The sequence below is a fragment of the Molossus molossus genome, unplaced genomic scaffold (genome assembly GCF_014108415.1).
Source record: "Molossus molossus isolate mMolMol1 unplaced genomic scaffold, mMolMol1.p scaffold_m16_p_19, whole genome shotgun sequence".
Lineage (NCBI taxonomy): Eukaryota > Metazoa > Chordata > Mammalia > Chiroptera > Molossidae > Molossus > Molossus molossus.
The window spans coordinates 46,861,138-46,875,046 of NW_023425354.1; the positions used below are offsets into that span (position 1 = coordinate 46,861,138).

General features: G+C 52.3%; 2 protein-coding genes across 3 annotated transcripts; one reads left to right on the forward strand and one right to left on the reverse strand.

The window, feature by feature from the left end:
- The first annotated feature begins 127 nt into the window (after positions 1 to 127).
- SPAG7 (sperm associated antigen 7) lies at positions 128 to 4,976 on the forward strand. The gene is made up of 7 exons (XM_036268561.1): positions 128 to 263; positions 3,399 to 3,466; positions 3,683 to 3,771; positions 3,905 to 3,989; positions 4,108 to 4,197; positions 4,297 to 4,453; positions 4,569 to 4,976. The coding sequence occupies exons 1-7, from the start codon at positions 179 to 181 to the stop codon at positions 4,676 to 4,678; spliced, it is 684 nt and encodes a 227-aa protein (XP_036124454.1). The 5' UTR covers positions 128 to 178; the 3' UTR covers positions 4,679 to 4,976.
- Positions 4,977 to 6,188: 1,212 nt separating this feature from the next.
- On the reverse strand, positions 6,189 to 12,025 carry ENO3 (enolase 3). Of its 2 annotated transcripts, none has more exons than XM_036268382.1 (12): positions 11,930 to 12,025; positions 10,651 to 10,737; positions 10,300 to 10,395; positions 10,074 to 10,132; positions 9,820 to 9,889; positions 9,118 to 9,251; positions 7,896 to 8,118; positions 7,591 to 7,788; positions 7,179 to 7,380; positions 6,643 to 6,751; positions 6,429 to 6,487; positions 6,189 to 6,342 (listed from the first exon to the last, which is right to left on the reverse strand). In XM_036268382.1, exons 1-12 carry the CDS (start codon positions 11,943 to 11,945, stop codon positions 6,273 to 6,275), a joined length of 1,323 nt encoding a protein of 440 aa, XP_036124275.1. In that variant the 5' UTR covers positions 11,946 to 12,025; the 3' UTR covers positions 6,189 to 6,272. The 2 variants fall into 2 exon arrangements, with proteins under 2 accessions (XP_036124275.1, XP_036124276.1); XM_036268383.1 differs by lacking the exon at positions 11,930 to 12,025 and adding an exon at positions 11,351 to 11,421.
- Between the last annotated feature and the right edge of the window lie 1,884 nt (positions 12,026 to 13,909).

A 13,909-nucleotide genomic window follows, 5' to 3' on the forward strand; every position in this document is an offset into this window, starting at 1 on the left:
ATTGCCGCCGGGAGAGGTGGGGGCGTGGCCTCGGCCCACGGGAGATTGCGCGCGCAGGGCCAGATCAGCGCTGGGGCGGAACCAGTGCGAAAGTTTCCCACCTCCGACATGTTTCCGGTCTTAAAGGCATTTCGCCCTTCCCTTTAAGACGCACCGCCTCCTCTCTGTCACTCCCAAGATGGCGGACCTACTGGGCTCCATCCTGAGCTCCATGCAAAAGCCACCCAGCCTCGGTGACCAGGAGACTCGGCGCAGGGCCCGAGGTGAGGATCCCAAATTCACATCTGCCTTTCTCCACCCCATTTCAGGACTGCATTCTTCCTTCTTTAGACCGTACCGCTTCTTCAACCTTAAGAGACCCCCTCATAGGCCCCTTTAGAGACACCCCCCCTTCCCTCGAGTCCCTACAAGGGCTGCCGACCCGCCCGCTGCTCGTAGCGGACGGTGATTGGCTACCCGAAGCCTAGTGCCAGCTTCCTGCCTCTTTCCCTACCCTGGCCTTGCAGTCCTTGTTTTCCACTCGCCGACAGACCCGCCTGTCCGCTGCTGGCGTGCTCTGATTGGCAGATTGCCGCCGGCCCACCCAACCCGGCGGGCCGCAAGAGGGCGCGTTTGGTCGCTCAGCCTTTCTCATCTCCTGGCCCAAGTGGCCCACGACCCATTACCATTCTGATTGGGTCCAGGACGCGCCCATCCGCAATCTTTTCACTTCTATTGGCCATCTTAACTTAAAGGTCTACCTATTAAAGGCCATCCTCTGGCCCACCCACCCACCTCAGCACCTCCAATTGGTTGTTGGGTCCTTTCGATGCCCTTATGCCCCTCCTACTCGATTTAGCCGGGTCCCTTCTACCCTTTCCCAACCTTTCTCTCATCTGTAGCCTTACTTTTCCCAGTTCCTTGAGCAGGTCGTGATGCTGATTGGAGAGGAGAGAATGCTTCTGCCCAGTCCGATTGGCTGTAGGCTCCCCTTGTCTCCTCTGAGTAACTTTCCTGCAGGCGGGCTCAAGAGTTCTGCCAGCTTAGGGCGCGGCCGGCCTGATGGAGCTGTGACCTGGGGAGGACCCCAGACCCCCGCCCCGAGGGTTTTGAGACTACGGACACCGGCCAGGACAGGCTGGATGCCTTCAAAGCGCTTATCAAGTGACGCTTAATATAGAAATATCTATAATTTACTGAAGGGTTGCTAGGGGCCAGGGGTACCCTCAGGAGCCCACAGTCTGAAGCATTGATGAGATGCGCGTTGGTTAAATGATCACATAGAAGTTTATTTTTTTAAATATGTTGTAATTGCTTTTTTTAAAGAGAGCGAGCATGGGAGACAGAGATGGAAACATTGACTGGCTGCCTCCTGGACGCCCCCTACTGGGGATCAAGCCGGCATGTGCCCTGACCGGAAATGGAACAGAGACCTCTCAATCCATGGGAGGACCCTTAATCCACTGAGCCACACCGGCAGTGCAGATCATACAGAAGTTTAATAACCAACTTGATAAGTAGTCTGAAAGAAAAATAATTGTGTTGTTGTTTTTTTTTATCCTCACCTGAGGACATTTTTCCATTTTTTGTTCAGATAGAGTGGGAGGGAGGGAGAGAGAGAAACATCGTCGTGAAAGGGACACATCAAGTGGTTGCCACCCGCAGGACCAACCAGGGCAAGGGACAAACTGCAACCTAGGTAGCGCCCATAGCGGGAACCGAACCCAGGTCTCTGGACCGCAGGCCAACGCTCTAACTGCTGAGCCAAACCAGCCAGGGCAGAAAAATAAATGTTATGAGCGGCTACCCAGGGGTCCTTAACCTAGTTTGTACTGTAGTGAGCTGAGATCTGAAGAACAGATAATTCAGTAAGTGAGAGGGGAAGCAACGTGTTACAGGTAGAGATGTGTATTTGAAAGCTCTGAGGAAGGAGGGAGCATAATGAGAACTGGCAATTGGATTATTTTATGTTCACCATGACTGTCTCGGTGGGTGGGGTTCACTAGTGGCAGTTGACAGAGTAGGAAGCCAAAGTTCAGAGTTTAGTCACTTGCCTGAGGTCACAGGGGTACTAAGTGGCAAGGTTTTGTTTATTTATGTATTTATTTATATTTTTTCTTTATTGATGTTAAGAGAGGAAGGGAAAGGGAGAGAGATAGAAAACATCAATGAGAGAACATCGATTGGCCGCCTCCTGCATGCTCCCCACTAGGGATCGGGCCCACGGCATGGGCATGTGTCCTGACCAGGAATCAAACTGGCGACCTCTCAACTAGTGAGCCACACTGGCCAGGCCTATGTGGCAAGGTTTTCAACCCAGGTGTAACTTTTAAGACTATGACCTTAACCATCGTCTTATGCCACCTCCTCAGATACAGAGAGGACTCACAAACCAGTTAGTGAACACTCAGTGGCCGTGATGGGATGCACTGATGGTCACAGCACTTGATGTCAAAGAGATGAGAGATCCTAAGCTATCAGGCTCTGGGACCACAGAGAATAATTGGATAGGAGATGAACCAGGGTCCCTGCCTCCTAAGATCTTATAGTCTGGTAGGGGAGACAAATGAACAGTTAAATTATATTAGTTCTCAACACATGCTATAGTGGATGTCTGAACCGAATGTGTGTGGGCCCCAGAGGAAGAAGTGAGTAACTCTGACTCATGGTGGATCTCAAAGTTTGCAAGAGGGAAAGCATTTCAAGCAGAAGGAACACCTTGTGGAAAGGCATGGAGTGATTAGGAAAATGAGAATAGGTCAGTGCCACTAGATATATTCAGATCCTGTGGAAGAAATGGGCTTTAAGTATATGAAGCATTTGAAATGCCAGAAGAGAGGAGAGCAGACATTAAGATAGAAGGGTGTGAAGTCCCCTCTACAGCTGACTTTGAATACTTATACTCCCAAAGGTGAAGGGTGTGAGATTAGCCATTTCAGCTTCATTTTGTCTGCAAAAGTAAGAAGTTTGAGGATGGGAGGTCACAAAATATAGGAAGTTAAATAATTTTCCCTTTCCTATGTAGACAATGAGATGATAAACTCTTTAAGACCCTGGCTTAGTCTGGTCTCCTTACCTCCCCAGGTGCCTTGTAATTCTTTGTATATTATGGGTATTAAATAAATGTCTGTTAATTGGTTTCCCTGTGAGATTGGGAAATGAGGTTTAGCATGATTCTAATCTTGGCTGCTACTTCTAAACTGAGCTCTTGAAGAGCAAAACTATCTTAATGATCTTGGTTCTCCAGGGCCTAGCACAGCACCAGGTTTAAATATCGATAAATGCTTGGTGAATAAACAGCGATCCTACCTTCTCAGCCTGATACCTCCCAGTGGACACCAGACCTCCTTTGAATCCTTACAAACTCTCCCCACCTATGCTTCTGCCCCTGGCCTCATGCTGCCATTTCTCACCCCCAGAGCAGGCTGCCCGCCTGAAGAAACTACAGGAGCAAGACAAACAACAGAAAGTGGAGTTTCGTAAAAGGGTGAGAACAACTGGAGAGATCAGAGGCAGCCTCAGAAAGGATTTCCAATAAGTTTGAATTAGAACTCAGTTTTTTTTAAATGTCTTGAGAGGTGAAGCCAGTGGCATGGAGGCTGAGATAGGTGTGGGGAGGCGAAGGCCTGTTGGTCCAACTGGAAAGAGGGATATTGGGAAAGAGCCATCACCTCATATCTTCTTCCCATTTCCCTCTCCCAAGATGGAGAAAGAGGTGTCAGATTTCATCCAGGACAGTGGGCAGATCAAGAAAAAGTTTCAGCCGATGAACAAGATAGAGAGGAGCATACTGTGAGTGTCTTGGGCTGGGGGAGGCAGGAATCGGGTGGCCAGGGTGGCATGAAAGGTTCAGCGTGGAAATCCACAAGAAGAGGGTACTAGGCCCCCTCATGGCTCTACATACTCTCCCCTCTGCCCTCCCCAGACATGATGTGGTGGAAGTAGCTGGCCTGACATCCTTCTCCTTCGGGGAAGACGATGACTGTCGCTATGTCATGATCTTCAAAAAGGTGAAAGGCCTGAGTTTCCTACTCTCTCCTCTCCCTTTCAGCCTGTATTCCCCTCAGGAAGAGAAATGAGATGAAACAGGTATATAGAACCTTGACCCTATTATCCCTTCTTCCCCAGGAGTTTGCACCCTCAGATGAAGAGCTGGATTCCTACCGTCATGGAGAGGAGTGGGACCCCCAGAAGGCTGAAGAGAAACGGAAGCTGAAGGTGAGTTATACCTGGCAGTCTCTGGAGTCCTAGAGCCACCACCAGAGCAGGGCTGGGGTCAGGCCCCTGAGCACCAATGCCCCACCTCTGCACACCTAGGAGCTGGCTCAGCGGCAGGAGGAGGAGGCAGCTCAGCAGGGACCTGTGGTGGTGAGCCCCACCAGTGACTACAAGGACAAGTACAGCCACCTCATCGGCAAGGGGGCAGCCAAGGATGCGGCCCATGTGCTACAGGCCAACAAGACCTATGGCTGTGGTGAGGCCACAGTGGGGGCTGGGAAGGGCAGGGGAGTAGAGTACTGGATGGGCAGGGGAGGGAAAGCTAAGGCACAGGGAGGTTAAGCCCTCCCCGCCCTTCCCTCTGCCCCCAGTGCCCGTGGCCAACAAGAGGGACACACGCTCCATTGAAGAAGCCATGAATGAGATCCGAGCCAAGAAGCGTCTGAGGCAGAGCAAGGAAGAGCTGCCACCTACCTCCTAGGCACCCCAGCTCCCTGGGGTAGGGTAGGGGGCAGGGAGGGACAAGGCTGCTGCTATTAGAACCCATTCTGGAGCCCCATCTCTGAACCACCTCCTAACAGCCACCACTTAGGCTGGAGGAAGCAGGTGTTTGATTTGTTACTGTTAAGAGCTTGGATATGTATATGGTGTGTGTGTGTGCGCGCAAGAGACTGTAAATGCGCAGGTGGGTATTTAATCTGTATTATTCTGTTCTCCTTGGAACTTTCTTCCCCATGGGGCTGGGGTTACTTTAATTCAATAAACACTGTTTGACCCAGTGTCTTGGTTTGTTTGAACAGAGAAAGAAGTGGGTCCTGGAGAGGAAGAGAAGTAATTTTAGCTTGAGCAGTATAAAATTGTTTGTATAAGCCAAAGATAGCCAAATGTTGGCACTTTCATAAGAGATAATATTTTTGTTTGTTTTTTTTAAATCCTCACCCGAGGATATTTTTCCATTTATCTTCAGAGTGGGAGAGAGAGAAATATCAATGTGAGAGAGACACATCAATTGGCTGCCTCCCGCACCACCCCAACCAGGGCCTGGGACCAAACTGCAACCGAGGTATGTATCCTTGACCAGAATCGAACCCATGACTCTAACCGTTGTGGGCCAACGCTCTAACCGTTGAGCCAAACTGGCCAGGGCAAGAGAAAGTTTTTTTTTTTATCCTCACCCGAGGACATTTTTCGATATTTTGTTCAGATAGAGTGGGAGGGAGAGATAGAAAGAAACATCGATGTGAAAGGGATACATCAGTGGTTGCCACCCGCACGACCCAACCAGGGCTGGGGGCAAACTGCAACCGAGGTACGTGCCCTTAGCGGGAACTGAACCCAGGTCTCTCCGGACTGCAGGCCAGCGCTCTAACTGCTGAGCCAAACTGGCCAGGGCAAGAGAAAGTATTTTAAGAGCACAATGGCTAGAGCCAAATGGCCTAGTTTTGGATATTAATTCTGTTGTGTGTTACCTTGAGTAGGGTATCTGACTTTCTTGTGCCTCAGTTTCTTCACCCGTAAAAATGGGGATAATAATGGTAACTATCTGATAGAACTGTTTCAAAGATTACACAAGTCAACATATGTCAGATATTTAGAGCAGTTCCAGATCTTTGAGCTCCCTAGAAGTGCTAGCTGCTCTGGTTTTTACTGTCATACTCACAAAGCACTTGACTTTGACACTGCAATACACTACAGACTGTACTTCAATGTGCTGGCAGATCTAATCCAGCCTCCCCTCATGGTGAGGTCAGACCCTCAGTCCCCGCTTCTGGTTCTGGTTCCATGTTCCATCACTGCCTCCAGCTTCATTTCACATGTGGCACCTGGTTCCCCCAGTCTCCTTTTAAAATGTGAGCTTTGTTGTTCTAGATCCAGCCCAACTTCCTCTTTGTCCCAGCAGGTAATACATCTGTTCTCCCTTTCCTGCCCCCCACCTGTCTTCCAGTCCAGAGACCAGCATCTCCTCCCTCCCACAAAGGAGCATGCCACTGTCTTGGTTGACACCAGTGTTTATTTCAGGGACAAGGGCTTGAAGGCCTACATCTGTCCTGTGGGGTCCTGGGGCCTCCAGCTTCTCACTTGGCCTTTGGGTTACGGAACTTGCGTCCAGCAAAGACAGCCTTGTCCCCGAGTGCCTCCTCAATCCTAGAAGGCAGACCAGGTCAGAGCTGCGCCCTTTTAACCCAACAGTGCCTGGCTCCCCATGCCCAGGCCTACTGCACCCACTGTACCTCATGAGCTGGTTGTATTTGGCCAGACGCTCTGAGCGGCAGGGGGCACCAGTCTTGATCTGAGGAGGGAAGAGGGATTCTAAGGTTGCATGAGGCTGGAAAGGGGATTGGGCCTGGCTGTGAGGAATTAGTCTGTGGTATCATTCAACTTAGGGGCAGGAGGCCAGGGAACCCAAGAAAACTTGTTCTAACACGACAGAGGGGAGGACAGTACCTGTCCTGTGCAGAGCCCCACCACGAGGTCGGCAATGAATGTGTCTTCAGTCTCCCCAGACCGGTGGCTCACCATCACTCCCCAGCCATTAGACTGAGCCAGTTTGCAGCTGGGTAGAGAGGACACTTGATAAGGCCTAATGGGACCTCCTCAGTGAGAAAGCCAGAGGCTGGATGGGCTTTTCTGTTTTGGGGAGAGGGCACTTTGCAGGGAGGGTAATGACTAAAGTCCATTGGAAAGTAGGAGAGAAGGGGAGATTCCTGATCTTGAACTTGGGTTCTGAGATGCTGGTGGGAAGAAGGGCAGAACCTGGGAGAAAAGAGTGGTATGGTGTGGGGGTGGGAATGACAGGTTGCAATGGCAAAGTCCTTGGGGTCAGGCCAAGAGTTCGTCAAAGCCTTGAGGTCAGAAGAGTGGGGTGGGTCAGAAACCAGGGGAAAGGTAGACTTGGAGTTTGAGGGCAGGACTGCAGCTGGAGTAGGCAGAACTGGGGTGGAGGGAGGCTATGGTATACCCCAGGGCTAGCAGGCACTCACGCCTGGATGGATTCAGTCACTGAGCCAATCTGGTTGACCTTCAGCAGCAAGCAGTTGCAGGCCTTCTTCTCAACGGCCTGGGCAATTCTCTTGGGGTTGGTGACTGTGAGGTCATCTCCCACAATCTGGATGTCCACCCCCGAGAGGAATGAGGTCCAAGTAGCCCAGTCATCCTGGTCAAAGGGGTCTTCAATGGAGACCACTGGTGGGAGACGGGCAGAGTCAGGTTAAAGGTCCGAGGGCCTCAGGAAAGGGTGTTTAGGTCAGAAGAGTTTAGGTGGAGATTACAATGGTGCTAAGGATTGGAAAGACCAAGTTGGTGGCAATGGAGGCTCTGAAGTCAGTGTGTTGGGCAGTTGCTGGGTACTCAAGCAGGTGCACTGGAACACCTCAGGGAGGCAGGGAGTCTCACCAGGATAGTTCTTAATGAAGCTCTTATACAGTTCCCCCAGCTTCTCTCCAGTGATGTGTCGTGCGGGGTCATCAGGTGACTTGAAGTCAAGATCGTACTTCCCATTGCGATAGAACTCAGATGCCGCCACATCCATACCAATCACCACCTTGTCTGGGTAGCCAGCTGCCTGGATGGCCGTCTTCAGCAGCTCCAGGGCTAGGAGAAGGAAAAGAGAAGACCTGAGGCTCTGGTGCACGCTGTCTCCACAGCCCGTTCCTCTGTGAGGACCCAGGGGTTCTGCCCCTCAGAGTGCTCACACTGACCCTCATTGTTCTCCAGGATGTTGGGTGCAAAGCCGCCCTCATCGCCCACATTGGTGGCGTCCTTCCCATACTTGGCCTTGATGACCCCCTTGAGGTGGTGGTAGACCTCAGCACCAATGCGCATGGCTTCCTTGAAGGAGCTGGCTCCCACAGGCAGAATCATGAACTCCTGCATGGCCAGCTTGTTTCCAGCATGGGAGCCCCCATTGATCACATTGAAAGCCTGAGAGGAGGAGTGGGTGTTCAGACCTGGGCCAGGGTATGAGGGATCAAGAAGAGTTGGGGAGGAGGGGTTGAGGTGGAATCTCAGCTTCCCTACTTACTAGCTGAGTGATCTAGGATGAGTAATTTTACTCCTCAGAGCCTCTTTCCTCATTTCTCTAAAGAGAATACCACCTGCTTCCCTGTAGGACCTTATGCTGAAAATTAGAGAAATTGAATGTAAAGTTTTTAGTATGTGCCTGGTACACAATAGCTAACATTGATATGGCACTTATTACAGGCCAGGCACTGCTCTAAATGATTTACATATATTCTATTAGCTCATTTAATTCTCAAAACCACCCTATGGTCTAGGTATTATTATTATCCCTCACTCTACAAATGAGGAAACTGAGGCATAGAGAGGTTAATTAACTTGCCTACGGTCACACAACTAGCACACAGGCAAAGCCAGGATTCGAACTCAGCCTCTTATCTCCAGAGCTCATGCTCTTACACAATCTCAATCTGCCTAGTAAGTAACAATAAATTGTAGCTTTTCCTTTTTTTTGAGAAACAGACTTTTATTGTATTAAACTGTTCATAGTTCAGGCTTTGTCTATAACATTATTATTGACATTCAATTCAAAGGGTTTTCATAAAGAGGAAATTTGGTTTTATTAAGGATTAAAGAAGATACAAAGAAATGACAATATCCTTGCCAGCAAGAAGCTCTCTATCAGATTTGGGGGTTGGGGTAGAAAGCAGAATAAGAAGCTGGAGTTATTGAGCCTAGGACTGGAATGTGATTACTTCAAGGGGAAGAAGCAGAGAAGCTTAAAGGAAGGTTTGGATTGTGGGGAAGAAGGAGGGGTAGGACTGAGCAGGAGAAGTTCCATTTTAGGAAACCACTTCTTTGGAGCTGGGTCTGAAAGGTGAATATTCTAGAGGCTGCTTATATACTTTTCGCTGGATGGGACAACTTTGTCACTGTGGGATCTGGCGGGGCATCTGCACTCACAGGAACTGGGAGGACCAAGTCTGGGTTCCCAGCAAGGTCTGCAATGTGTCGGTAGAGCGGGACCCCCTTCTCAGCTGCTCCAGCCTTGCACACAGCCAGGGACACTCCCAGGATGGCATTGGCCCCAAACTTGGCTGGAGAAAGCAAGCACAAAGAAAGGGTGAAAGCCTCTCCCCCAGGGTTTGGAGTCATCTCCTCAAATGTTCCCTCAGTTGGTTAGAGTGTCATCCCAATACACCAAGGTTGTGGGTTTGATCCCAGATCAGGGCACATACAAGAAGCAACCAATGAATGCACAAATAAGTGGGACAATAAATAGATGTTTCTTCCCCACTTCCTCCCTCTCTCTAAAATCAAAACAAAACTAAACAAAAAGTCCCCTTTGGCCACCCCAGAAAGAATCCAGAACTCCAAACTCCTAATGGAGTTTGTTAACAGGCCTCTACCCAGGGGCCTGACATGCTCAAGGCGCCCCCACTCCAGGGGAATGTGTCAGCTTCACATCTGTGTCCACAGCCCAGCCCAAGCCTGGCAGAGGGCAGGCATCAGGAAATGCCTGTGGAATGAATAAAAGTCCATCCAGCTACAATGTGCCCCAAAATGTGGGCCACAGTAATAACCCTAACCAGACCTCAGCCCGGTGGTCTCTTCCCCATCTATCCCGTATCCCATCCCTTCGCCTATTCTTAGCCCTTCACTCACATTTATTCTCAGTCCCATCCAGCTCAATCATAAACTTGTCAACTTTTTCTTGATCCACAACGCTTAGTTTCTGGAAGGGCAGGTTTGAGGAGAGGAGAGCAGAAGTCAGATTTCTCAGGAGTCAGAGCATGTGCAGAAGGAAGAAGTGCAGGTAATTTGAAAAGAGGATGGTTGGCCTCTCCCAAGCATGGGCTGCTTGGGATGAGGCAGCAGGGGTGGTGGAGAGATAGTAGGAAGAGACTCTTCCAACTTGCCTTTTCCAGCAGAGCAGGACCTAGAGTCTTGTTGATGTGTTCCACAGCCTTCAGGACACCTAGAGAGGCCGGAAGAGGGGGTTCAGAGTTCCAATTCAATTGAGTATCTTCCTGTGGACCTTGGCTCCTCAAGAGCTTTGGGTTCCAGTGTTCTACCCTAAGCAGACATAGGGAGCCATGTCCTGAACCACCCCTTACAGGCTCTTGGAGTGTGGTCTATCCTCACCTTTGCCCAAGTAGCGAGATTTGTCTCCATCTCTTAGTTCCAGAGCTTCATAGATACCTGTGGAAGCTCCACTAGGCACAGCTGCTCGGAATCGGCCTGAGGTGAGAGGAATTGGAAGGTCAGAGAATCCCATCCACGACCCAAGGACCAAGGTCTCCTCTCTGAGCCCAGGGTTGGAGACAGTGCAGACAGACTGGTGCTTCTAACAGGGGAGCCAGATTGAAAAAGGAAGAAGGCCTGGGAAGAGCTCTGGGGAAGGAGATGTCAGGGAAAGGTGAGGATGTGGGACAGCTGGGGGACAGATGCAGTTGGGGTCTTCCAAGGCAAACCAATTCAATGGGTCTGTGTTACCCTTGGTTGTGTACAGGTCCACCTCCACGGTGGGGTTGCCCCTGGAGTCCAGGATTTCCCGGGCAAAGATTTTCTGCATGGCCATGGCTGCAGGACAAGAGGTTGAGGGAGTGTGAATAGTTGACTCCTTAAGGAACCCCAAATCTGGTGCCCTTTAAGAGTCTTCCCTACCCCAAGAAGGCAGGTGCTTGAGCTAAAAATATCGCACAAAAAGGTCACAGACTAAAGAGGCAGGCACAGCCCCCTCCCCCACTCAGAACAGCTCCTATTCCACCCTCCACCCCATCCTAAGAATCCAGGGGCCTCTTCTTCATAACTCCAGAGATTCCGATTCCACCACTCCCTGAAACCCTCTCCTGCAAAGTCAAGCTGTCTGTTCTCCATGGCTTCCTAGCCATCAAATCTCCCGTTATTCTGGTTTTCGTTTTCCTGCTCCTCAGTCTTCTTCAAATCCTCAGGGGCCCCAAATTCTCCACCTGGCTCCAGCTCTAACTACCCTTCTCTATCCATCTCTGCCTACCTCTCTTCATGGCCTCATTTCCCTATCCTTGGGAACCCCATCCTGCTTGCTTCCAACTCCTCCAGTCTTAAACACCCCCAGTTTCAGGAGAGGAAAAAGAAGCTGGCATTTCCCCTATTTCCTCCAACCACCCTCACCCTTTACCACTTTCATCCCCTGGGGCTGGAAGATTCACCAGACCTGGATGTCTTGGCTGGGGGCTTGGGAGTGAGCTCGGAGTCCAGGTGGCAGCTGGGACCGTGTCAGCTCACTTCCTCTCAGGCTGAGCATTTATCCCCAGCCACTCTGTCCCCCAGCCAGCCCCGCCTCTTTCTCTCTACCCTCCCCCTCCACACTCGGCTGGTAGCCAAGTGCCCACTAAAGCCTAAAGCCCCCTTCCCAAAGGTCAATAACTACCTCTCTCTGTCCCTCAATAAAATGTCCCTACTTTTAATTCCACTTCTGGGTAGGCGCTTCAGAATGGGGGGAGGGTCTTTCCCCTCCCCAGGATTATATTCTCCTTTTGCAAAGGTTAAAGAGGAACTAGTGCCATTTAGGAAAGGCCAGGAGTAACTTGAGCCCTGTAGGGCTGGGGAGGGGGCCTGGAAGAGGGGCTGCTGGATTGACATCCACACATGCTGAGATCACATGGCAGGCAGGGGATAACTCTGCCCTCGGTAGGGGGAAGGAACCGTGGGTTCTAGGCAAGCTTTTAAGTCTAAAATTGAAACCCCCTCCTCTTCCTCCCCCCCCCCCATTCAGAAGGCGAGAGGGTCTCACCTCTCAGGGTCCTCATAGCGGCCTCTCCCGGCTCCACCCCATCCTACCCTCTCCGGGCCGGCTAAGAGGATGGGGGAGGGGGCGGGAGACCAATTTAGACTGGCCCTTGGAGTAGGCGCGGCTGCTGGATAGCGCTGGGACAGCACTTATCGTCCGGCGTGGATGCTGTCAGTCAGGTGCCCCTTTTCCCACCGACTGCGGGCGTTTCAGGACGCGGTCCCAGCCCATCAACGAATGATGTTGAGTCAGGAGTGAAAAATGAATGAACAGGGGGAGGGGGTGGCCTTTAGCGAGTGTCTGGACGCCCGAGGCCAGGCGGGTGTTCCTCTAGAAGCATTGCAGGGAAGTGGGTCTCTGCACTCGGTAACTCTCCGCCTTGTCGGCTCTGGGGGGAGTGCGGGGTCGGCCCGGAGTTTTGCCGCAGTCAGCCAGGAGAGGGAGGTACGCCGAGGTTCGGGCCAGCGGGAGAGGGTCACGGAGCGCCTAGGCTCCTCGCCCCCGACTCCGAGGCCCCTCCCGCCGGCGCCGGGTGACTCACTCCCGCGGCCCTCTCCTCGTCTGCCCTCCCCGCTCCGCCTGTCTGACTTCCAGCCCCCAACCCTGAATTCCTCCCCCTAACTGGCCCCTCCCCCTTATCTCTGGCCGCTCCCTCCCCGGATTTTTCCACCCTAGGGTAGGGGGTGCGGCAGGCCAGAGGTCGGAGATGGCGGGCGGGGAGCGCCGCCACGTGCCCGAGCGCGGCCCCGCCCAGCGGGCCAGTGACTCAGCCCCGGCGGCTGTCGAGGAACACGTCTGGGGGGCGTCGGGTGCCCGTGGAGTGTGGAGTGGCCGCAGAGGAACCGCGCCCAGCTCGGGAGGATGAGAGAGATGCAGTCCTTTCCCGCCCGGGAGGCTCCCCTCCCTCGGAGGACCGGAAGCGGCCCAACACAGCATCCCAAGCGGCTGGAGCGCGGATAGTTCACCTAAGCCGGCCGCCCGGTGCTGCCCCACCCCCTTCCAGCTGGCGGCGGGCGATCTATCCCAACACAAATTGTTGGCATAAGTTTTACTGAAAAAAAAAAAAAAGAAACTCTTGGGCCTAAAGTAGAAGGGACCTTCCCCTTGAAAAAGTTGCAAACCCAGAAACGTAGTATTCTTCCGCCATAAAAAATAGGCCCGCCCGACTGGCCCCGCGGGCGCCCGCGCTCAGTGACCTCTGCAGAGATGCGCCAAGGGGCACGGCCGGAGACCCACACTGCTGGCCCGGGAACGGACGGGGCTGTGACGTGGGTGAGGCCTGGGACTGGAGCGGATCCTGCTAGGGATAATTCCCTGGAGTGGGGCTGGACTCCCTTGAGTCTAACCTGTGCTACCCGGTCAGATACTGGGGATAGGACAGAAGTGTCCCAGTGGATGCCTTCCATTCTGAAACCCGCCAGGGTATTTTGCCAAATTCCCCTTTGCTCTCCTATTTCTTGATTAAATACAATCAAGAGTAGAGAAGGGGTAACGCGCACGCCTTGCTCTCGCCCCCGCCGCTTCTGCCCGGCGGGAAACACGTCCCCCGCCACCTTCCTTCGCAGGGGTTCCAAATCGGTCCAGTTGGGCCCGCCACGGCGCGCGCCCGCGAATCCGACTGCCGGCCCCAACCGCCCCACGCGCTTTCCCTCCCGGGCCCGGCGCAGGCGCGGGCGCACGCGCCGCCGCCCGCCGTTTCTTCCCTCCGGCGGAGGTGGGGGAAGGGGGAGTCGTTCGGTTTAACCCTGAGTTCCCCGAACCCACTCTAATTTGCTAAATTGGCAGTTTGCTAATTCCTCCTTTCACTTTCCTTCCTCTAGCTCACTCCTTTCCCTATACCAAAGTGTGGTTTATAGTCAATGCAAATTGAAGAGAGCCCTAACCCTAACCTCTTCCTGTTCCCCACTCTTTTCATCCTTTTACATTGCTTTCCTTTGAACTCTGCAAATTTTGCAATAGGGGGAGGGATTTTTAAAATTGCAT

Coding starts and splice junctions, on each gene's coding strand:
- SPAG7 (XM_036268561.1), top strand. CDS start 179: ATGGCGGACCTACTGGGCTCCATCCTGAGCTCCATGCAAAAGCCACCC. Junction 3,772..3,904: donor AAGATAGAGAGGAGCATACT/GTGAGTGTCTTG, acceptor TGCCCTCCCCAG/ACATGATGTGGTGGAAGTAG. Junction 4,198..4,296: donor AAGAGAAACGGAAGCTGAAG/GTGAGTTATACC, acceptor CTGCACACCTAG/GAGCTGGCTCAGCGGCAGGA.
- ENO3 (XM_036268382.1), bottom strand. Junction 10,133..10,299: donor ATCTCGCTACTTGGGCAAAG/GTGAGGATAGAC, acceptor CGGCCTCTCTAG/GTGTCCTGAAGGCTGTGGAA. Junction 8,119..9,117: donor ACTTGGTCCTCCCAGTTCCT/GTGAGTGCAGAT, acceptor TCCTCCTCTCAG/GCTTTCAATGTGATCAATGG.